This window comes from Anthonomus grandis, chromosome 4, assembly GCF_022605725.1.
Source record: "Anthonomus grandis grandis chromosome 4, icAntGran1.3, whole genome shotgun sequence".
In the NCBI taxonomy this organism is placed as follows: domain Eukaryota; kingdom Metazoa; phylum Arthropoda; class Insecta; order Coleoptera; family Curculionidae; genus Anthonomus; species Anthonomus grandis.
Genome location: NC_065549.1, coordinates 18,553,145 through 18,576,978, shown reverse-complemented (window position 1 = coordinate 18,576,978; position 23,834 = coordinate 18,553,145). Strand labels below are relative to the sequence as shown.

The 23,834-nt window shown below is 32.1% G+C and overlaps 2 protein-coding genes and 1 long non-coding RNA gene across 4 annotated transcripts; 2 read left to right on the top strand and 1 right to left on the bottom strand.

Moving 5' to 3' along the window:
- The first annotated feature begins 2,094 nt into the window (after positions 1-2,094).
- LOC126735242 (39S ribosomal protein L54, mitochondrial) lies at positions 2,095-2,752 on the top strand. Its single transcript, XM_050439191.1, has 2 exons — positions 2,095-2,318; positions 2,374-2,752. Exons 1-2 carry the CDS (start codon positions 2,213-2,215, stop codon positions 2,682-2,684), a joined length of 417 nt encoding a protein of 138 aa, XP_050295148.1. The 5' UTR covers positions 2,095-2,212; the 3' UTR covers positions 2,685-2,752.
- Positions 2,753-6,002: 3,250 nt separating this feature from the next.
- On the bottom strand, positions 6,003-7,873 carry LOC126735532 (uncharacterized). Its single transcript, XR_007660430.1, has 3 exons — positions 7,715-7,873; positions 6,795-7,038; positions 6,003-6,712 (listed from the first exon to the last, which is right to left on the bottom strand). It is a non-coding gene; the product is annotated as an uncharacterized LOC126735532 (long non-coding RNA).
- Positions 7,874-9,890: 2,017 nt separating this feature from the next.
- Positions 9,891-18,594, top strand: LOC126735050 (lipase member K-like). Of its 2 annotated transcripts, none has more exons than XM_050438933.1 (3): positions 9,891-10,392; positions 17,548-17,724; positions 17,784-18,594. In XM_050438933.1, the coding sequence occupies exons 1-3, from the start codon at positions 9,981-9,983 to the stop codon at positions 18,515-18,517; spliced, it is 1,323 nt and encodes a 440-aa protein (XP_050294890.1). In that variant the 5' UTR covers positions 9,891-9,980; the 3' UTR covers positions 18,518-18,594. The 2 variants fall into 2 exon arrangements, with proteins under 2 accessions (XP_050294890.1, XP_050294889.1); XM_050438932.1 differs by lacking the exons at positions 17,548-17,724; positions 17,784-18,594 and adding exons at positions 14,737-14,913; positions 14,972-15,809 and having other exon boundaries at positions 9,893-10,392.
- The last annotated feature ends 5,240 nt before the right edge of the window (positions 18,595-23,834 follow it).

Below are 23,834 nucleotides of genomic sequence, written 5' to 3'. Positions count from 1 at the left end.
GATTTTTTATTATATTTTTATCAGAGTTGATATCTTATTTTTTATTAGAATAACGCTTTAATTTTCATTATGCAAAACACAGCATATTAAACATTTTAAGATTACAATTCTATGCGGGTTTTACACATTGTCATGTCTGTAAAACCCGCATTAGAATAAATATTTTAAAAATGCCTGAATTTTCGCGTAATATTTTGGGACATTTTGTCGCCAAACGACACAGCTCCCACGAAAGTCAGATGTTTACTAATCCCGTCCTCGGGCCGGCCGGGGCGGTGCTCTGTCGCAGGCACTCGTACACGCGCGACGTTGCAAAATTTCGCTTCTATGCGGTTTCCTATAAGTAACGAACGCAAACACGATCTGTATAGTCTAAATGCAAAGGCAACGTCTTAATCATGAAACACAGTTACGAGCTGTGGGTATGATACAGAATGGTATGGACATCCGGGACGTCGTAGAAGCAGTAAATTCTACCAAGAGCATTATTGGAAGATTGTGGCACATATTTGAAGAGATATGAGTGAATGAAATACTGTTCCAACAGAGGCAACAGCTTTATTCGCCTCGTGGTATTACAAAACCCTAATATTACTGCGAACCACCTAAGAAGTGAGGTTCAAAATATTCATGGCGTTAGTGTCATTGCTCAAACATAGGAAAAAAACAACGAATAGTTTATATGAAAATTAATTTTTATGCCAGGGGTCCTGTTAACACTCCACTACTATCTCGGCCGTGGAAATCGCGCAAGGAGATGGGCCGAAGAATAGTAGAATTGGCAAGAGCTTGAATAGTGATGCATTTTTCTTAGAGATGAAACAATATTTGGTTAATGTTCTTATTCAAGAAGGCTGAGGGTGTGGCGAACACCTGAACACATTCAAGAAACTGACAGGTACCAAGGCGGCAGTTTAATGGTTTGGCCTGAAATTTCTATCGGTTCTTGGACCAATCTAGTTCCCATTGAAGGATTTTTAACAGCAAATAAAAATGGGGATCAATTTTCGAAACCCATTGTTCATTCACGCGCTACAGAATTTGTTGAAAGTTTTATACGCATGTTGCAAAAACTGCTAGAAACTTTTTGGAGCAGCACAATATTCAGATATTGCCGTAGCTGGCGCAATCCCCTCACTTAAATCCTATTGAGCACGTTTGGCATATGTTGAAAATGCGTGTTTTAAATCAGGGGAAGAGTTGTATGCAACAGCAATGGCTACAAATTGAGCAAAACGACATGGACAATTTAATTAGAGCTGTTACTAACAACAGATATACACTCCAATATACCAGGGCTTCTTTAAATGTTCATACATTAGTAATCCCGTGGGAATTTTTGTATTTTTAATAAAATAATGTTTCATTGGAACAGTTTCCAAAATGGATTCAGATGTGTTTAATTTCATTTTCAAATCAATTCCCAGGTTTTCATTTAATTGTGTTTTAATAAATCTGTCCCCTCGACCATTATGTTTGTCTATTAGAATTCCATCGTTTAACAAATTAAAATGAATAATTTTTGTATTGTCTTTTTCGAAAACAAACTAAAATTGAAATGTACAAAAATTAAAATGAACAAACTTTTTTTGTTCCTTTTCGAAACAATTTACCAATGTGAAATAAATGTGAGTTTGAGAAAAAAATACCAAAAAGATAAATCTTCTTATATATTCAATTTAATTTTAATTTACCTTGATTAAATTGTTTTTTCAATATTAATATAGAAAAAAAGTTAAAAGTTTAAAAGTTAGGATATTGGAAAAAAGAAACGAGCTTCTATCGACTAATCTATCGAACAGAGGCCGATAGGTTAATCATTAACTTCTGGTCATATAAAAAGATCTATTATACCTTAAGTCAATTATTGTATTTGGACTTAAAGTGATTTAAATAGAACGAAATATATTTCTTCTAAGTACGAAAATAATTCTATTTTCTTCTGTTGTTCAATAATTGGGCATCTGAGATAGTTTTTTGTATGTTTATGTCTATTGGAATAGTGACGTAATACCTAACAAAATAGTTAATTTAATTATGACCCCACGCTGTAATTTGTCAATTACGTTGACACAAATTGAACCGTAGTCACTCCTTTATTTACCATTTACATAACCTGACCAAAACACCCCACACTGATCGTAAAACTTTCTGTAGTCACAACTACAGAAAGTTTTCTTTATACAAATATTTTTCCTATTGGGCCGTAAAAATGAATTTTTCATCATTTTATAACTTAGCACCGCTAAAGAGATGCCTCGTCTTAAGTTTCGAGTTAAATTTCCCGAGAAATAACTACGCTAAAGCCAACGCTAGCAGTAAGTTCCTTAGAAAATTTGCAAAAAAAGGTTAATCACACTTTTCTTCATTTAGGTGTTAGTATGTTGGGTATGAAAAAGAAGAAAGTTGGTAAGTCAGGGCCTATAGCAGAGAAGAAAGTCCTACCAGTGGAAACTGATCCAGAAAAACTAGTAAATTATTGTTGTGGGGCCAATATATTTAAAACAGGAGAGGAAATCAAGTTAGCCCCCCATAGTGAGTACCCAAGTTGGTTGTGGGAGATCAGAACAGGTCCTCCACCTCCCTTGGAAGAAATGGATCCTAACTCAAAAGCTTATTGGAGAAGGATAAGAAAAATGGGGATTAAAAAACATAATGAATTACTTAAGCTCAAAAAGTTTTAGTCAAATTCTCTTGGTATATTTAGATTTGTTATATTTTTTAAATAAATGTGTGTTGTTTTCCAATATGATTCTAAATGTTCATCTTTATCACATAGCATCCAAGAGACATCAATGGTAATACTGTAAATGAGACTAAAGTTAACTGCCAGAATCCTTATCGGATTATGCAAATTTGGATTTTAAGTTTAAGTTGATTATACCAAAATTTATATATAAACAAGGAAGTTGTTGTTGGTCAAGAGTCAAGCTCTCGGCTTCCCTACTTATGGAATATCCCAACAAATCTAAAATCTTTATTATTATTATCTTTATCTTTTATTTTTTTAGAATTTAGATTCTTGGAGTTCCTATTGTTAAAGTGGCTTAAAGGCATAATTAGCAGTAATTACTTGTAAATTACCTGAAGCCTGACAGTACATCAGTCAACAAATTTTAATTATTTTTAAAATTCATTTTAAAAATTAGATACCAAAATTCACTCTTGAAAGGTCAATTATGGGAATTTTATAAATTTTTCTTTGCCCGAAAATCAAATTCCCAAAAAATTATAAGGGGAAGATTTCTAACTGGTGAAGAACAATGGTTGCATGGATTTTCAAACATTTTTTGGCCTTTTTGGATGCCAGATTGATTGTACTTTAAACAATATATAGAACTGAAATTATAAAAGTAATGAAAAAATATGGTATTGACTGTATTGCTTGGAAAGCATTATTTTAACAATGAGACCTTTGGTTTAGGAATGTTTGTTGGTCTGCTGTGTATTACTGACTTTTACTAATGATGATAACTTAAAAGCTAAAAGCAATCTACTAAACTAGTAATTCTTTTTTTGCTCAATAAACACTTGGTTTGGTTAATTGAATAAAAGTAGTAATAAAATAAATATCAAAAATAATAACACAAGGCCATAAGAATTTAAATAATAATAGAAGTAACAGCAGTAAAAAGCTGGAATTCCCCAATTAACTCTTGGACAGTTTCCCCTTCATAAAGGTGACAGCCCCCCTTTTATGTTGAGGGGCTGAGTAAGAGTGTAGAGACCTAGAAGCAACATAACTGAAGATGTGGCAGTAAATCTATAAGACTGCAACAGAGCAGATCGCAGTGCAGGGAACCAACTGGTACCACCCAGCAGGAAAGTTTTAGTGGGTAACTGGTTATGGAGTACTGCAGTACCAAGGGCTGCAAAAGAACTACTGGTGTTCATACAGAAAAAAAAAAACAGAAGTAAAAGTAATACATAAAATTCACACTGATCACTCAATATAATGACCTACATTCCATCTCTTTATAAAATGAAGTTAAGAGATTCTGTATTATTCAGCAATCTATGGTACCCTAAAGTTTACAAAAATTATCAGATCTGTTTTTTGTTTCTAGTTGGAATTATTCAATATATTATATACATTTTATAGTATTGTCACTCAATCTTTAACAAAAGTATGAGTTTATATAATTTTGACATATATTGTTCTACACATTCTCTATTAAATTTAGCCGTTGTATGCGTTGTGATCAAATAACAAATGCATACTCCACATGAGGTTTCAGAAGTCCATTATATAACAGTGAGCTAAACATTTTTCTTACTCTCTTATTAATAATAATAATAATAGTTTATTAACGGTGATAAGATACAACCATTTCTATGTAAAATTATTGATATTATAAAAAAAAAATTGGCACAATTACAAACTGGATGACATTCACATTTGTCAAAGATACTTAAAATAAAAACAGAAATAATGCAGGCTTCAATAATAATAAGGCAAGTTCTAATAATAAAAATGAAAAACATTACAAAGGTTAACTATTTAAAAATGTTTTTTAGTTTATTCTTAAATAAATTTAAGAAAAGTTTAAAAACGTCAATGCTTTCCGGCAGTGAATTCACTTCCCTACACATTCTGGCTAATGGGAATTAAATGCATAGTTTGCTCTGAAATGTGACTCATTAAAAATAGAGTGAATGCGAACCACCCTTTGAGGTACAGAGAATCCAACAACACCTAAAAGCTCTGGCGTGTCAGTGAACGAATTTACAATTTTATAGAACAGAACGAGATCTAAATAAATAAGTCTAGTCGATAATGTTAATAACTTCATGTGCTCATTTATAAAATTCAATGTTGCTTTTATAGACCTCATAGCCTGGAGACCAGACCGAAGACCCATAGTCCAACACTGATCGTACAACTGAATAGTATACGTTTTATACGTAAGTATGCGTTTAACAAAACCATGAGGCGTTATAGCACGGTCTGATATGTGATGTGCAAGTCAAAACGAAGTCTTCGGTCAAGAATAACACCAAGGTCTTTTATATGGTCCAAGCGGTTAAGTGCTGTATCATCTAATGTGTAATCATACATATGATTAGTTTTCTTTCTTAAAAAGGTAATTATAGAACATTTAGCAAGATTAAGTTTTACACAATTTAGATCACACGCACCCATTATTTGAATAATTTTAAAAATATTTAAGTCATCAGCAAATAAAAGTAAGTGGCTTGCAAATATACATTTCTCTATGTCATTGAGCGCCCTCGGGAACTCCAGATGCAACATTTATGTTAGAAGACTCAAACTCCCAAATCTTTACTTTTTGAACACGATCGGAAAGATAACTACGAATCCATTGCAGAAGAGGTCCATGAACTCCCAAGCCTCTAAGGTTACCCAAAAGAAATTGATGATTAACCGTGTTCAAAAGCCTTAGAGAAGTCCGTATATACGACATTTACCTGACATTGTCTCTTCAAGGCCCCTAACAAGTTCTCTTCATATGCCAGCAAATTGGTTGTTACCTGTTGTAGAGCGACCAGGAATAAATCCATGTTGGGCTGTAGAAAAAATATTCTTAAAAGTCTGATACATTTTCTAGTGAACAATTTGTTCAAAAATTTTGCCAAAGATAGAAAACTTAAAAATACCCCTATAGTTCTTCACATATGTTTTGTCTCCACTCTTATGTATAGGAGTAATATAAGTTACCTTCCAGATATCAGGAAACATACCTGTGGATAAGGATATGTTCAATATTTTAGATAACTAGATAGAATACACTGGCAATTCTTAATAAAACAAGGTGGAATACCATCCGGTCCAGCCCCCAGTTTATTGTTCATATGCGATATTGCATTAAACACCTCTATAGGGATAATATACAGAGTGAACGCGCAAGTTGGAACAAATTCTTTTAAAATTCAGTGATGTGTTAGAAAAAAAAAAACGCTCGGACACGCGCTGTCACGCTACTGCGATTTTTTTGATGATGAATTCATGTATACAGGGTAGACCAAAAATGAGCTACGACTACACTTAATTTTCTAAAATAGAAACACCCATTTCTTATTTTATTTTTTAATTCTGTATAAAATTTTAAGTATATTTTGTATACCATGTCCTATAACTAACCTCAATATTTATTAAGAAATTTGCGATTATTTTTCTCATAAATAGCCATGAATTTTTGAACAGTTTATAAAAAAAATTAAAATGTTCAAATCGTTAACCATTAACTTCCTGACAGTAACCAAGTCGATATTCAAATTCTTGTAATACTTTACTTATTGATTGAGGCCGGATTTGTCGTATTTCGGCTATAATTCTATTATTTAATTCTTCTAAACTTTCAGTTTATCTAAATAAACTTTAGATTTTAGATAACCCCATAGATAAAAATCCAATGGGGTTAAATCTGGCGATCTTGCTGGCCATTCAATAAAACCCCCCCTTCCAATCCATCTATTTGGGAAAATGTTGGTAAGGTAATCTCGTACTGTTCGCGAATAGTGTAGCGGGGGGTGCCATCCTGTTGGAACCGTATCGAATCTGCCGGTATAAATGGGTTTTCGCCATTTGGATAAAGTGCAATTAAACTAGGTACTATCTGATTTTGAAGCAACTCTAAATATTTTTCAGAGGTAAGTGCACCCTCAATAAAATAGGCACCCACAGTTCCTGCCCATACGTTTAACTTCTTGGTAAATTGTGTGTGGCTTTCCATACTCCAGTGTAGATTTCCTGGTCCAATAACGAAAATTTTGTTAGTTACAATAATAATGTTAGTATTAGGTATAAGACATGGTATACAAAATATACTTACAATATATATATATGCAGAATTGAAAAATGTTGGAGGTCATTGCTTATTTTTGGTTGAATACATGAATTTATCATCAAAAAAATCCAAAAAAATAAAAATCGACGTCTCCGAGCGTTTTTTTTCGAACACACCCTTGAATTTTATATGAATTTGTTCCAACTTGCGCGTCACTGTCACATCACTGTATAATCAGCCAAGATTGGTGGTTTTTAGATAGTTACAGGACCGAGAAGTACAGGGTGTACTGCAATAGATAGAGGAAAAATAATTTCCAGAAGGCTCTATAATATCTGAAGTATTTCTGGTAGATAATTCACCATAAACTATTGAGCTACAATCTTTTTTATTTATATTTTTCCAACTCCAAAAAGTTCTACTATCAGAACCTATAGATCCCTGAACATCTAAGATATGTCCATGATAAGTATTTTCATATAAAGCTTTGCATGATTTTCTCAATTCAGAGAGTACTCTATAGTCTTCAACAGAGTTAATTACTTTAAGAGTTCTGTGTCCTCTTTTTTTCAAAAATCAGTGCTTTCAACTCAGGGCTAAACCAAAAAGGAAATTTTCTATTTTTTGCAATTGCTTTAGATACAAAAATATTAAAACATCTATTAAGGGCATTATAAAACATATCTAATGTACTATTAATATCTAAGAGAATATTATGCAGCTATTTTAGGCAAATTATGGTTATTTTCTGAAAGTATTACCATATAGGGTTATATAAATTATGTAAATGCAAAGGTGTTTTAAATATCGATATCAGTTAATATTCTTAGTGGTAACAATGCATTTGGACACTTAACTTTTTTTGAAGGAAAAATTAAATATCCATTTCATTATCATTATTCCACTATCTCAACCTATTTTCAAAAACAAACTCACTTTTAACAGTTGTTAAATTTAAGACTTACACTATATTTCCTATATTCTTATCCTGAGTTAAAATATAAAATCAATGATTAATATAAATCCTGGTAGAAGTATAAATTCTTATCATTGATTTTAATTAAATTCATTTAAAACTGCCTGCTAACCAATAATAAATACTAGTTATTTTAAAAAACCCAGTGACTCTACCACAATATAATTACAATATGATGCAAAACAGCAAAGTTCATGAAAAAAATGTTTTTGATTAAAAAAAATTGTATAACATGGTGAATGACTAACAGTAATATGTACTGGACAATCATTAATATGACTAATAATAATTTGTTTATCGAACCAATTCGCTGGTGTAGTTTACGTTATCAAGACATTATTATGAAATGAAAAAAGGGTAAATAGGTCTGATGCTTGAGTGGAGAACATAAATGTTTTTTTTTTTTAATTTGATGTAATTTAGTTAGTCTCATAATAAAAAATGTGCTTACCAGTAAATCATATAATAATTAAACGCATTATTTGTATACAATTAAATTATTTTATTATACCTATTTATTTGTTTTTTTTAAATAAAATTATATTGCTATTAGCATGGCTGTTTTTTTACATGTTTAATAAAAAATAATTCATTAAAGGCAAGGGCTCGTACTCCTTAGATATAGATGTTACCTCAGGAATCCTACATACCAGGATAGTCATCTTTAAGAGATAGCTTTAGATAGCAACTATTTTTAATTTGCAAGATATCGTGTTTTAAAAAATAAATTATTACTTTAACTATGTATAAAATGTTACTTGTAAGAAAAAAAAATTAATTATAGCCAATTTATGAACAAAAAAAATGAATGGAAAGCGAAATGAAAAACACCACGCTGTAGCAGTAAATATGGATAATCCAATAAAATTTCAATACTTTTAACAATATTTGCAATCATCGTTTCGAAGATTTTAAATGTGCCTCTCAAAATCTCCAAAATTCCAACATCCAACTGTCTAGGAAGAGTATATAAAAATAATTTTTATATCTGGCACTTGTTGAAAACATTTTAAAAGACATATCCCAATATACAAAAGTGCGTAAAAAATTAATTAAGGAACATACTTTTAGAAATAGAATCTGATATTTTACAGGAGCAGGTTATGTAGTACAAAATATTGAAATATATTCAAACTTGTATTGATCATATCATATTGCTGGAAAAGCTTGATATTACATTAAGAGAGAAAAAATTACATCCCTTAAGCTCGTTAAAAAAAAACTAGAATAGGAGAATATTTTATGTACTTTTTTTTTAAATGTATGTATATCAGTATGATATTGCTTTATTTATATTTGCGATAAACTTATTATATTTTATCTTAACATTATAATCAGTGGAGACCTAACTCATATAATTTTTTTTTGGGTTTATGAATTCATACTTCTCCAACCTGTAACTATACAATATATACAATCCGGCCAAAGAAGAACTTGAGTGCCGAAATCAATGTATTAACTTACTATAATAACAAGACCTAGCCACAAGTTCAAAAGGGAACGATAGCGTTTCTCCTACTTCCCCTCTACTAACTCCGATTCAAATTGAACGTAGAGACAAAGTTATATATTTCAACTTAATTTTTATGTCGAAATGTACATACTTTGGTAGAGGTGGCCGAGTTGTGCGATGTAATACATTTCTCCTCTTAACAACAAGCTCAAGTGGGAATACGGTGAAGCCTTAATTGTCGTTACGTTTTTTTATCCCCTTTAACTTAAGGCTTTACCTTTGAATTTCTGTTGCTTGTTAATACATGAGTATTTCGGCACAAAAGAATAAAATTTGCCCTGGTGCTTTCAGGCTATTAAAAAAAAATCACGTTTATACCAATCTACCCTTGTCTAATTTTAACGAAATTTATTATGATGTGGCGAAATTTCAGAAAAATGTTATGATTTTTTTATATATTGATATTTATTGCGCTCTCTTCAGGCATAGTAGCATTAATAGCGGATAAATTTTTCGCGTTAAATACCCCGTAAATTCCTTTATCTTAAGATGATATATATCGTCTCAGATAAATGCAAATTTAATCCGTAGTACTATGCGAAAAAAAAATTAAACAAAGAAATTTTTTGAAATTATTAGTCCAGACCAGTTGACTGTCGACATTATATCCACCCAATGCCAAACAAGCCGGTCCAAAACATCAATAAATGCAGCGAAACCAGTCTTTTTCATTTCGTTCCGCGGTCATGTTCCGCAGTCGCGTATAAGTCGGTAAACTTTTATTTTTCAAATATAAGCCAAAATGTCAAGTATCCTCATAGTAACCTTTATAATATTCGCATCTTTGGATTCGGTAGTTCCTACCGACCTTCAAAACCCTGTAAAAATCCTCGAAAATGACATAATGTACTACAAAAAGACCCTTTTGAAACAATTGCCGGAAACCTTACATAAACAAGGGGCGGATGTGCTCGGAAATATCGCGGACGATTGTAAATTCGACCCAGACGAAAACCTGGACGTGCCGCAGATAATTCGACGTCACGGTTACCCTTCGGAGAGTCACGTGATTGAATCGCCGGACGGCTATTTGTTGAGAGTCCATCGAATACCCGGAAATAAGGATGGACAGACTGGTGGACAACCGGTGTATCTGCAGCATGGATTGATGGGGAGTAGCGCTGATTTTGTTTTGAATGGAAACAATACATTGGGTATGTATAAAAGACACTTATAGTTTATAATAAATTAAAGGCAAAAGTTACCAATGAACTTACCATAAATTATCATAAACCGTTAAATTGATTTTATTTATCTCATTTATTTAAAGTAAATAAATCTGGCCTTTATTAACTAACACTTACATTTAGGATGCAAACAGATTACAATCAACTATACTACAGTGTCCACTTAGTGTTTAAATTTTAGTAACACAATTTAGTTCAATCACTTAAGAAAAGAAAAGAAAATATCCTTATATAGTACAATCATTCTGGCAATTGAAGCCTTTGATTTTCATGAGTCACGTTAGTGCTCGGCCTATAGGCAATCCCGAAACCTCTTGGCGGGAGGCATATTCGGAGACCCATATTATGTTTTGTAATGTAAATAGTGAAAATATTGGCGTATATATATTTTTAACTATTTATAAATTTCGCCGTTTCTCAAGCCATCTTCAAAAAAGAAACTCGCAATCACCAACATATAACAGTCTCCACAAGTTGGATATATTCAAAGAAGGAAAGAAATTATTACAGTTTTTATCTCACTACTGTGCGAAAGGAAATTAACGAAGACGATTTCAGAAAATTCTTTGAAACTGATTTAAAACTACGCTTCACTCTTAGGTTTAGATCAAGAAAAAATTATTTGAATGGTAGCTTATGCATTCTGGGATCTCTTCAAAATAACTGCCCTCTAGAACTATTCTTGTGGGAGTTTTTGGAAGCAATACACAATTACCTACGCTAAAATAAATATTTTTTCATATCACAATTTAATATGGCAAATATAGTTAATTAGCTAAAATTAAATAAATCGATGACAGCTATCATGACGAGCTTAACATGATCAAATAAGAAATAAGTTAGTTTACTTTATTGAGGCTGTTTGTAGAGCATTTTTTAAGTTTTGATAACAAATATCGGAGTTATACTGCATACTTATATCTGTCATAATATACCTTATTCCAGTGTTCCAACTTAACCAACTTTGAAAAAGTTCAAATTGTTCAAAACAAGTTACTATTTAGTTCTGAATACCGTCCCCATACTGAGAAGATCTTATGTAATGATAAATGTACCTACAATCTTTGAGTAATATCCTTAGCACAGAGCAAGCAAAATTAGTGTACCTATATAAGATTATTAATAATAACCAAAATTCAATCAACCATTCTAATCAAATTCACTCTAATAATTTAAGAATTTCTAGTGACATTCAGTTAGGTAATGCATCGTGCTGCGTAATCCTAGAATTGAGGCATCAAAGACTTTCAACAACCTCCCTAACTCTTTAAAAATGAAAAGTCACAAAATGTTTTTACCAAAAACGTAAAAAAGTATTATAAATAAATGTATAAATATTGCATAAAGAAATACGGTAGACGTTAGGCTCTACATGTATTATTTAGTAACAGTAGTTTTTCTGGCAAACATCTTGTAGGATAAGTTTTTTTTAATTTTCCGCAACCAGTTTTATACCTGTACTTAAGTCAAAATAAGCAATGTATTAATCAAATAATATTTTATTGTAATTATAAAACCTTGAATAAATGATTTTGTTAAAAAAGATCGTAACTCCTAATCTAAATTCAGCGCTCAGAAACAAAGATACAATTTTAACTTAAATACAAAAGGTATTTCCTATTTTTCTAAAATTTTTCCACCCAAACTCTTGTTTCTCGCAAATAACATTGTAACTATAGAGTTATTACTGTAAATTATTTATATGAAATTATATAAATAGAAGTTTACCAATTAAATAGAAAAAACAATATTTTATTATATGTATACCATTCTTTATCATACCTGACTATAGGGATATAGAAATCAAATTTGAACTTTTTTACCTGTTTTTGTACTTATATCATAATTTTATTTCCAAATTACTCTCTGGATCTTCTTAAAATTGTGTTTTTTGGCCTAGTTTACCTAATTAATTAGAGGAAACATAATTTTATTACCATTTTTTGTATTACGTCAGACTGCTTCTTTCTGCTGTATTCCTATATACAGGGTGTTTACTCAACATGCCGCAAAAATTTAAGGGATTATTCCTTGGACTATTCTAAGGATATTTTGTCGTTTTATAATTTTTGATAGGACGCTGTGTTTCGAAGATACGGGGCGAAAAAATTTCAAGTTCAACCATTTAATTTTGGTATTTTTAAAATTATTAATGTAGCCGAAATAAAAGTATAGCATACTACAATTGCCTGATTTGACAATCAGTGTCAAAATTTTAGAAAAATTTAGACGTGTATTTTTGTATATTCTGTGTTTAATAAGTACTCAAAGTTTTGTTAGTGAAGACGTCTATCATGAATGGCTGGCAATACGAACGCCGAGATCGCTGACATGCATTACATTTATGGACTGCTGATGGCAATTCATTAGAAGCTAGTATTTTTCATATGTGAACGATTTCCTAATCATAATGTTCCTAAACGGAAAACCTTCCAAAGTAGACATCAACGACTTCGTGAAATAGGCGCATTGAAGCGAAGTGGAGGATCAGGAAGGCCAATGACAGTAAGAAAGGTAAAATTAGAAGAGAATGTGCTGGCCATGGTAGAAGCAGATCCAGGTACCCTTACTCGAAAAATTGCAAATACTTAATAGATGTAAGTATCGGGACAATTTAGAAGATTCTTAGAGAATATTTGTTGAACCCATACCACAGACAACGCGTTCAGGCACTTCTTCCTGCAGATTTTTTCAATGAATAATTGTTATTGTTAAAATTCTTTTGCGCCCCGTATCTTCGAAATCTTTCGATGAAAAATCATAAAAGGACAAAATATCCTTAGAATAGTCCAAGGAATAATCCCTTAAATTTTTGCCGAATGTTTAGTAAACACCCTGTATATCAATATTTCATTTCTAAATAAGTGTCTGGATATTCTGGAAATTGTTTTTGTCGGGCATAGTTTACCCATTTATAAAGACAAGATATTATTTTATTGCCATTATTACCATATTTTATTACGTTCCTAGTAATACCTCAAGTTCAGATAGAAATGGATAATTCAGGAATATAGAAAAAGTAACTTTCTTTGTTTTTTTATAATATGACCGTTTATTTTCTAAAATATTGTACATGTTTATATGCATTTCATGTAATTTACATAATTATGTACCCCTTACAATGTACTGATCTACTGAGTGTAATTTTAAAAAATATCTACATTGTACATATACATGTCCATACATGTCCTAAACGTCTGACGAATGTATGCATTTGCACACAATATTCTTATGTTTTGTTAGAGAATCACCCTGTAAAGGTTGTGGGTAGAGTTTCTGAGTACCCGGTATATTGTCAATGTTTTTTTCTTATCGCTTCCCTTATTAGGATAGATGTACATTGAACCTTTCAATGTTCTAAGTATTTTACAAATTTTTTTCTAAGACGTTGATGTTAAGATATATCAGTATATAATGTAATTCTTAAAGTGAGACTAAATTGACAAGTAATTATGGTTAAGGATTGGAAAGAATTATATTCAAATGATAAGTTGCTATCAATGTACAGCAAATTGTAATTTACCCACTCTAAATAAAGTGATAAAAGTGAAGTCATCACAACTGCGGTTGGATACATTTCAGTATTTAAAAAGTAATATTCTTTCTGACGTTATGTGACAAAAAGTGACAAATCAGGATACCATTGTTTTTCGAATATCATTTTCTATCAACATTATGTACAAATATAAGGAATATCCCATTTTATATTGAAAAATAACGAAGTTATAGAGTGCTCTATTTATCCTGTGCCGTCAGGTATATGCTAAAAAATTTTAACAATATGTATTGTATTATAATGCATTATATTTGAATTACTGAAATATATATGATTGACCTTTTAAAATCGTTTACTGAAGCAGCAATACTAATTTACTAGATTGCAATTTATGATAAAGTATATCAAAGGCAAATTCGCATACAAAAAAATAGACAATTTATACGGCCATACAACCAGAATGGCCTAAATAAAATCAGGAAATTAAACCCATAGAAGTTTGAAGAGGGCAAATAATTTGTTTTTATAATGAAACCAACCTAAAGGTAAAACCCACCAATTTTAAATACAATTTTTGTAATTACTCATTACAAACTTTTTATCACATTATTGCTTGCAGGTTTTAATTCTCAAAAAAATACATTTAGTGGCAAGTTTTTATGCGTCTCATTACAAAATTATTGATAAAAAATTCAAGGTTGGACTAAAATAAGGTCAGTGTCAATTTCTTATAGCTGGGTGGTAGTAAATTTTGTGTTGTTAAATTCAAAGTTGAATGATAACCAACACAAATTAATGTAGTTTTCCTTTCATAGCATTTTATTTAGCCGACAACGGATATGACGTATGGCTGGGTAATGCAAGAGGAAATATTTACTCTAGAGGCCACGTGTCCTTACCACTTAGCAGTCCAAAGTATTGGAACTTCTCCTGGCATGAAATGGCCACAGTGGATTTACCAGCAACCTTGTACCATATTAGCAATAATACTGGTAAGCCTGAGTCTATTGCTTATCATAACTACATAATAAAATTTATTTTTTTATTCAGGTAAACCAGGGGAAATAATCTACATAGGCCACTCCATGGGTACTACAATGTCTTTCGTTTTGGCCTCGACTTTGCCTCAAGTAGCAAAGAACCTTAAACTGATAGTCTCACTTGCTCCAACAGTTTTTATGACACACCTTCGCAGCCCGATAAGATATCTAACTCCATTTGCCTACGATATTAATTGGATTGCCAAATATTTGGGAATTAACGAATTAGCTCCCACTAATAAGGTCCTCAAATTGCTTTCTTATGAATGCGTTCTGAAGTTCACCAAAGAAATATGCAGCAATTTATTGTTTGTTATCGCCGGGTTCAATAAAAATGAGTTTGATATTCACACTTTGCCCAAAATAGTTAGCCATGACCCGGCAGGAGCATCAACAAAAACCCTTATTCACTACTCCCAAGAAATACGAAGTGGAGGCAACTTCCAGCAATTCGACTATGGACCTAAAGGAAACATGATCAAATATGGAACCCTTACACCTCCTTTGTATAAACTAGAGAACATTAAAAGGCCCATTTACTTAATGTATGCCCCAAATGACATTCTTACCAGTTATATTGACGTTGAAAGATTAGCTAAGAACTTAACCACCGTTGCTGGATTATACAAGATTCCAAGTGATACGTTTGGACATGTCGATTTTATTTTCGGAAAAAATGCTTTTACATATGTATATGAACCTTTAGTTAAGTTCCTAAGTGGGTATAAGGAAGAAGACAATAGTATTTATAGGCCAAAAGTATTTATGACATAGTCAGATGGTAAAAGTCTTTGTTATGAACCCAATTGGATAACTAAAAGTATTAAAGAAAATATTTATAAAAAATATATATGGTTTTATTATTTATATTATCAACAGTGTTAATTATACAGGGTGTCCCAGGGTGTTTTAGTGATGCCACTATGGCTACCTCGGATTGGCTATATCGATATTATATATAAACAAATGAAAATTGGGCAACTCTGTAAAGGCTACTTTATAAGCCACAAAAATGCACAACTTTTTTCTAAAAAACTGCCATCGTATCATATATTTTGGCATTACTTAAAACGGGCACCCTGTGTATAGAGTATTGAACTTTTTCTTTAGTCCTTTAGGTTGTTAATCTCCAATACTGAATGCAACATAAACGGGATGGAAAACCTAGTGCATATCGTGTTTTCGCTCGGTACTAGAGTTGTAGTTGTATCTACGTCCTCATCATCAGTGATGGTGAGAAAGACCAGATAAGGACAAACACAGGCAAGACAAGACTGCGTCTTACCCAACATGCACCAACTGAAGGACACTACGGTTTCTAGGATTCCTGAATGTCTGGATTCTAGGAAACTGGATCCCGAACTGTCCTGATCTAATCAAGAAAATATCGGAAGGCCCTGCTTTGGATTGCCCTCGTCATATGTATCCGAAGATCATTCATTGGATCTACTTGTCTAACTTACATATGGAGCAATCCTTTGGTGATCATACTTAAGTGTAACAAGACCTATGCGACACAATTCCACGAGACGTTTTATTTATTTAATGATATGCTTTACAAAAACCAAAGACACTAGATTGGTAATTAGATGTAACGGAGAAAGGGAACAAAAAAATTAATACAACGACAAATCATCATTGAAAATCAAACAGAAACAAAAAAAGAACAGGCTAAATGACCTCGGTGAGACTGACTACGTAGAAATCTGGTTTCAGGCCTCACAGGAAGGTCTTTCCTTGCGATTATATGAGGAAATGTATGCCACCTGCGATAGTTCTCATTACCATTCTCATACTCATATAAGACCATGTCATCGAAGAGTGCCCGGTACTCAAGCAAACTAGATGCAAATATCTGAGCAATATTTACAGTTTGCCTAGTGACTTAAAGTTCTCAGTTTAGAGTGCCTCCTTGGCTAATCCTCTACCTTTGTTAACCTCCGATGGGGCACGATGGGTTCATTAGGCCACTTATGTGTTCATAGCTGCCGACTAAACTTCTATTCTCTTCAGACTGAAAATTTCCATAGAAGAAGAGAATCTATTCGTCTAATACAGGACTCAATCCATAAATAAACGAAGACAGGGTCAAATGACGTCATGAGTCTCTGTCATGCTTCCTTTACCACATATCCACGCCTCCTTATAGTGTAGATACAATATTCACTCTGAGGCTCCAAACCCATCATTATTCACTTAGTATATCACTTCACTTTTAGCGCCGAGGATGGAAGAACCTCTAAAGACGTAATGACAAAAATGGCCCAGAAAAAGTTCTGACATACGACAACCCCTAAGTCTGACAATAGATGCTTCTCTAAAAGACTAGATTGTGTGGCTTTATGATTCTTATATTTTAAATCCTTAACCCTTTATAATTTTCAATTATTTTCTTAATTTAGGAGTAGATGGTACCAGATAATCTCTAATTATAATTTTCTAATGCTAAAATCCATATCTCATTCCAATATACCTATCCTATTAATAGGTAAAATTTAAGAACCACACATTTTATATATAATATAAAATGTGTGGTGTATAATATATATATAATACATATATAATTATGAATAAATTACTTTCTAGCATTTTATTTGGCTGATAATGGTTATGACGTTTGGCTGGGTAATGCCAGAGGTAATATTTACTCTAGAGGTCACAAATATTTACCTATCAGCAGCCCGAAATATTGGAATTTCTCATGGCATGAAATCGCTACAGAAGATTTACCAACCACATTATACCACATTAGTAATTCAACTGGTAAGCTTATCTACAAAGTTACACTAAAAATGTATATACCATGGATAAATTCTTTTTAGGTAAGCCAGGCGAGATCATCTATATAGGTCATTCAATGGGGACGACAATGTCTTTCGTGCTTGCGTCCACCTTGCCCGAAGTGGCGAAGAACCTTAAATTAATAGTCTCACTAGCTCCAACGGTTTTTATGAAACATCTGCGCAGCCCTTTGAGATACATTGCCCCATTTTGCAACGACGTAGGATGGATTATTAGAAATTTGGGTATAAACGAGCTGATTCTCCCTAATAGAGCCTTAGAAATGATATCATTTGAATGTCAGTTACAGTTTACTCAAGACATATGCAGAAATTTGTTGTTTGTAATTGGAGGGTTTAATAAAGACGAATTTAATATAAGCATGTTACCGAAGGTTGCCAGCCACTACCCAGCCGGTACCTCTACAAAGAGTGTAATTCATTATGGGCAAGAGATTCGGAATAACGGAAACTTCCAGCAGTTTGATTATGGACCAGAAGGGAATATTATTCAATATGGAAACATCACACCGCCTTTGTATAAGCTGGAAAATATTAAAACGCCATTTTACCTAATGTATGCTACAAATGATGTTCTTACTAGTTATATTGATGTTGAAAGATTAGCCAAGCAATTAACCACTTTAGTAGGATTATATAAGGTTCCCAGTAATACTTTTGGGCATGCTAACTTTATATATGGGATCAATACTTTTAATTATGTGTATCAACCTTTAATTAAGTTCTTAGCTGCTTATAGGGAGCAAACAAAATAATATAGATGTTGTATAAGGTATAAATAGGATATTTTCATGTAGCAATATAAAGTGCGAAGTAAAATGATCAAAATAGATTTTTTGCCATTTTTAAGTCCTCATCATTACTGTTTAGACTTCCGATCTCCAATAAAATGTGGATTTAAAAAATATTAAAAAAATCAACAACAGCACATCAGATAAGGTAGTTTTTTATTTTGAAATATGAAGATACTGCTGCTTTCCTCATGAATAAAAAAAACAAATTTTCATAAAATATCGACAGATTTGTTTTTGATTAAATGATAAAGTGACAGTCTTAGGTGTGATGAACAGAATATTGTCATTATAATGTTCTTTGAAAGTTTATTTTTTATTAATTTGTAATTTAACGAATACGTGTTATTTAATGCAGTCAACCATTTCTTGTTCCTGGATTTGAACCATCTACATTACTTGGTTTTTCAGTTTCAAGAATAGATAACTAACTCGTATTTTAAATCCATAAAAATGGACAAAAGGACAACTGAATTTCGGTACACAATAAGGATTTGTGGAAATTGTCATTCAGGGATGGTAATTTAGACAACCTAATGCGACGCAAATAAGATATAGGAAAAATATCCAAATCGACTTCACAACAATAATTCGAAAGAAAGTGACTACGGGAAAGAACTGCAATCACTTTTCTTCGGGATAAGGACACAAATTGCGAAATTAGTTTACTGAGCATTACCAAAACGCTTCTTTTAGTAGCTCGTGCCAGAAGAAGTGCAAGGCTGCTTAGAGATATGATGAAAGAAATTTGTAAATAGTAATTAAGTACTACATGTTCACTACTCCAGATTCAAACATCAATAACGAATGCTTCTATCCAAATTTTAAGTTAAAATGTAAATAAGCAGGTAAGGGACGTATATGCAGATGACCAGCATTACGACGTATATATGCAGAGTAGTCAATAGATAACAATCATAGAAAGTTTTTTTCAAAGTACCAATGTCCGATAGAATATTGAGACAATGTTTATTAGAGCATATTCTAAAAACAATTTATTAAAATGTTGCTGCGCTAGAATTAAAAGCCCACAGTTAGTGTCAGTAAATTACAAAAGCAACATTGTTAAGTTATTTATCGTCTTTTAATCATACTTAAGTTTGAATTATGCCTATATGCATTATAAGTCTTTTAGTCACCTTAAGTCTTTTCTTTTTGTCTTTTTATAATTTGGTAGATGCAAAATTGTGGATTCGAATGCCGATAGAAATGTCCATGTAATGTTTATGCAAAATCGTAGAATTCGCCTACGACATTTTAAATATATATCTCCGAAACATTTGTGTTACGGCCTTGTTCCATTCTTAAGTAATTTATTTAACTCTTGATGCATCCCTTCTTATGCAACTTAAGATACCGCATCTGTTCAAATTCACAGCTACATATTTCACACCTCAATTTGAGGTGACAACTTGCCACATGCCTACTCAAAGAAAAATTTGTCGGAAATGTTTTTTCACATCTTGTACACGGGAATTGTCTGTGACAACTGTGCACCTGTGTATGTCTATTAAGATTATGCTTCTTTTTAAACCCTTTACCGCACACCAGACATTTCAAACTAAAATCTTTATGATACTGTTTATGGACAAACAGACCCGCACGCTGCTTGAAAGATTTTCCACAAATATCACACATATATCCTTTTGAATCCCGGTGGATGAAATAGTGCTGCTGCAGAGACCATTTGTTTTTGAAACTTTTGCCACACTGTTTGCATTCCATTTGCCTAGTTTCGTTATGTACTTCATTTATATGCCTTGTAAGAGACATATTTAATCTGAAAGTTTTACCACACGTGTTGCAAGTATACCGCTTTTGACCGCTGTGGACCGTTCGGTGTCTCAACAAATTGTAAGATTTGTTAAAATATTTTTCGCAAATGTCACACTTATACATATTTGACCCTTGTACTTGACAGCTATCTAATATGCCTTGATTACCAGTTCTGACTTTTTGTAAAGTTGGTTTAATATTATGCTTTGCCTCTTGATGGCGCGATAAGTCATGCTTTTTTGTGTAGCTTTTTTCACAAATGTTACAGCGGAAGTTTTTCGTTAATTCGTGGTTCTTGCCACGTTTTCTTGGCAATTTGTTAAGGTGCATTTGATTAATATGTTTTGATAAGAGGTTTTTCTGTCTGAACACTTTTTCGCAAATATTACAAGTAAAGTTTTTAGTTTCCTCTTTGGGAGTTATACGTTCGCTTTCAGATTCCTCCTCGAAAGAATCTTCTGGAGTTGGCTTGGAGGCTTCATTAGTATCTCTGGAAAAATAATAAATATTTCATAACTTCCATTAGTTACAAATTTATTTTTGGTAACAAGTTTATATAAAAAATACATATTCATCACATACAGATACTTAATTCGAATTTAGTTTAAACAAATTTCAATGGCTACCTTGAAATTCTGATTTGTTTAAAATAATTGTTTAAATAATTGTAATGTACAAAGTATTATTTGAACTTTTTATAATAATTAGAACAGACAAGTTAATAAGCAAAATGCCTACATATGCACACTTTAATTTTGAATGAAATTTCACTTGCTGAGGTCACTTTAACGCTAAGATAATAGTACAAGATAATAATTTAATTATTTACCACAGATTAGCGCTGTAGTAATGCAGAAATTTACAAAATTATTAATAGTCCTATGATTGGAACCTTTGGTGTGACGTGTCGAGAGTAAAAATAAAGAGTTTTGGCTTGTAGTAATTTGAAAATTATTAATAGTCAGACATTAACTTAATAATTTTGGGTGTTTTTTATATTAAAAGTTAAAGAATTATAACACAAGGTTGGGATTTAAACTATTAACCAGAAATATAAGAGTGATATCATTCTAGATAATAATGTTATTGTAAAAATGAACCATTTATCAAAAAAACGCCATCACTCTATAAATATGTTAACTTGTTAGCCGAAGAGGATCAGAATTTTATTAAAATGCTTTGGTACAACAAAAGTAAATAAATGCTAGCGAAACATAAAACGTTGGGCCTAACTGTATACTTTAAATCAGGCCGAGGCATTTGCAAATAATATTTTAATTTCAGTACTACAGGACAAGCAAATGAGGTATTTGAATTGTCACGAAAACGGCATTGCAACAATTGCCAGTGATGTACAAATCTAAGCAAAAGGAAAAGTTTTCCAAATTCAAATGAAACCATAGAACTAAGAGTTTCTTATATATATGGAAGTAAGTGACCCATACCATGGGAACACGTAAAGAACTCTGTAAAAATTATTTATACTTGTTGGCATTTTTCAATCAGTTGAGTTACTAAAACAAGAAGTAAAACCGTCAATTGAAATATATCAGATGTACAGCCAGAAAGTTCCACACATTTCAAGCAATTTTCAATAAATAATACAATAACATTTTACTTATTCCATATTTTTTTTCCCTTATATGCATGCCTCAAATTCACCAGTATGCTGGTGTATAATAATAAGAACAAACATATTGTGAATTCTGCCCTTTTAATTTAAAAATAATTGCTACTTAAATGTTATTGGAAAACATTTTTTTAAATATTTGAATCAGTAAAAAGAAACGAAAAAGGAAAAAAAAACCTTTCTCGGTTATGAAATGTTTCTAAGATTTTGATTTAAATCTTAAATGTTTGAAACTAAATTCTGGGATAGTTACCATTTGATGAACTAATAATAAAAATTGTTTATGCAATTACTTCCGTTTCTTTTTGACGCTTTCTATTTTAGGCATTTTTAATTTTTGGTGAAGTCTACCTACATGTTTTTATTTTTTAATTCCTTTTGATAAAAATGGATGCCCTTTCTTCCATGTACCCTTTATATGTATGTATGCAGATCGTGTTTTCGTTCGTTACTTATAAAAAATCGCATAGAGGCGAAATTTTGCAACGTCGCGCGTGTACGAGTGCCTGCGATAGAGCACCGTCCCGGCCGGCCCGAGGACGGGATTAGTAAACATCTGACTTTCGTGGGAGCTGCGTCGTTTGGCGACAAAATGTCTCAAAATATTACGCGAAAACCCAGGTATTTTTAAAATATTTATTCTAATGCTGGTTTCACAGACATGACAATGTGTAAAACCCGCATAGAATTGTAATGTTAAAATGTTTAATATGCTGTGTTTTGCATAATGAGAATTAAAGCGTTATTCTAATAGAAAATAAAATATCAACTCTGATAAAAATATAATATAAAAAAGTGCAATCAATAAAAAATGGCCTTATAACATTGTCGTCCAAAATACCTGCCCAAACATTCAATTTCTGAGGATACTGGGTACGAAACTGAAAACTTCTGTGCTCGTTTTCCTGAGATCAATAACGAACAATGGAAGGATTGTGTTTGCCATGTAATGGAAAAGAAGATTCATCAGAAAACAAAATATTTAAAAAAATATATTCGTTTTGATTTGCGTTTTCCATCATGGTTTCACAAAATTCCATTCTTCGCCACTGGTCTTCAGGAAATATTTCCTGAGTTTTTGAATACTTGAAACATTTGTACCCATATTTTTTCCAGATACGTGCAACAGTTTTATTGCTTATTCCCAGTTCCTCTCCAACACTTCTAGTGGACCGTGTCAAATCAAGTTCTAGGGTACTGCAAACCATTTCTTCCCGCAGTTCTATATCCTGGACCACTTCAACAGGTGGTTCTTGACGTTTCGTTTGGCATTTTTTACAATCTTGAAGACAAAAAGATGTCTCAAAATTTGTAACCACATTTAAACCCGTTTTTGCACAAGGAATTGGTCTATTCTTAAATGTCACTGAAAACAAATCTCTTCATTGTACTGCCGAATTGCCTCCATAAAACTATTTAATTAGTTGAACTCTTTCGGAAGGGGTATAAACAGCAATAGTGAAAAAAACACGAAAATAACGCTCAAAAATTATTAATGCAACGTGCAGTAACATAGCAAAGTGAGGTCTGCTGACTCCCGGTTCAAAAAATAAAAACGAGAAATTCCGCCGCCTGCAAGCCGCAACCAAGCGGTGTTGCCATTATTTTGGGTAATACGTAGCTCACGATAACACGATCTGTATATTAACTGTAAACATTATTATTTTAGTTGCCTCTTTGTAGCCCTCCATCTTAATTTCAACATAATACGTAGGTAGACTACATATCAATTTTTATTTTTTATTTTATCTTTTTTAAACAAAAAAAAAATGTTATATAATTTTAAGATAAATATTTTAATGCCAACCGCTTACTTTATTTTTATTTTATTAAAGAGCATTCTAATTATTACTGAAACGTTGGCTTTGTAGAAAC

Bases quoted from the DNA above. Each gene is read 5' to 3' on its own strand.
- LOC126735242 (XM_050439191.1), top strand. From the start codon at position 2,213: ATGAATTTTTCATCATTTTATAACTTAGCACCGCTAAAGAGATGCCTC. The intron at 2,319-2,373 runs GTAAGTTCCTTA...TTCTTCATTTAG, and splicing joins CGCTAAAGCCAACGCTAGCA to GTGTTAGTATGTTGGGTATG.
- LOC126735050 (XM_050438932.1), top strand. From the start codon at position 9,981: ATGTCAAGTATCCTCATAGTAACCTTTATAATATTCGCATCTTTGGAT. The intron at 10,393-14,736 runs GTATGTATAAAA...TTCCTTTCATAG, and splicing joins GAATGGAAACAATACATTGG to CATTTTATTTAGCCGACAAC. The intron at 14,914-14,971 runs GTAAGCCTGAGT...TTTTTTATTCAG, and splicing joins CCATATTAGCAATAATACTG to GTAAACCAGGGGAAATAATC.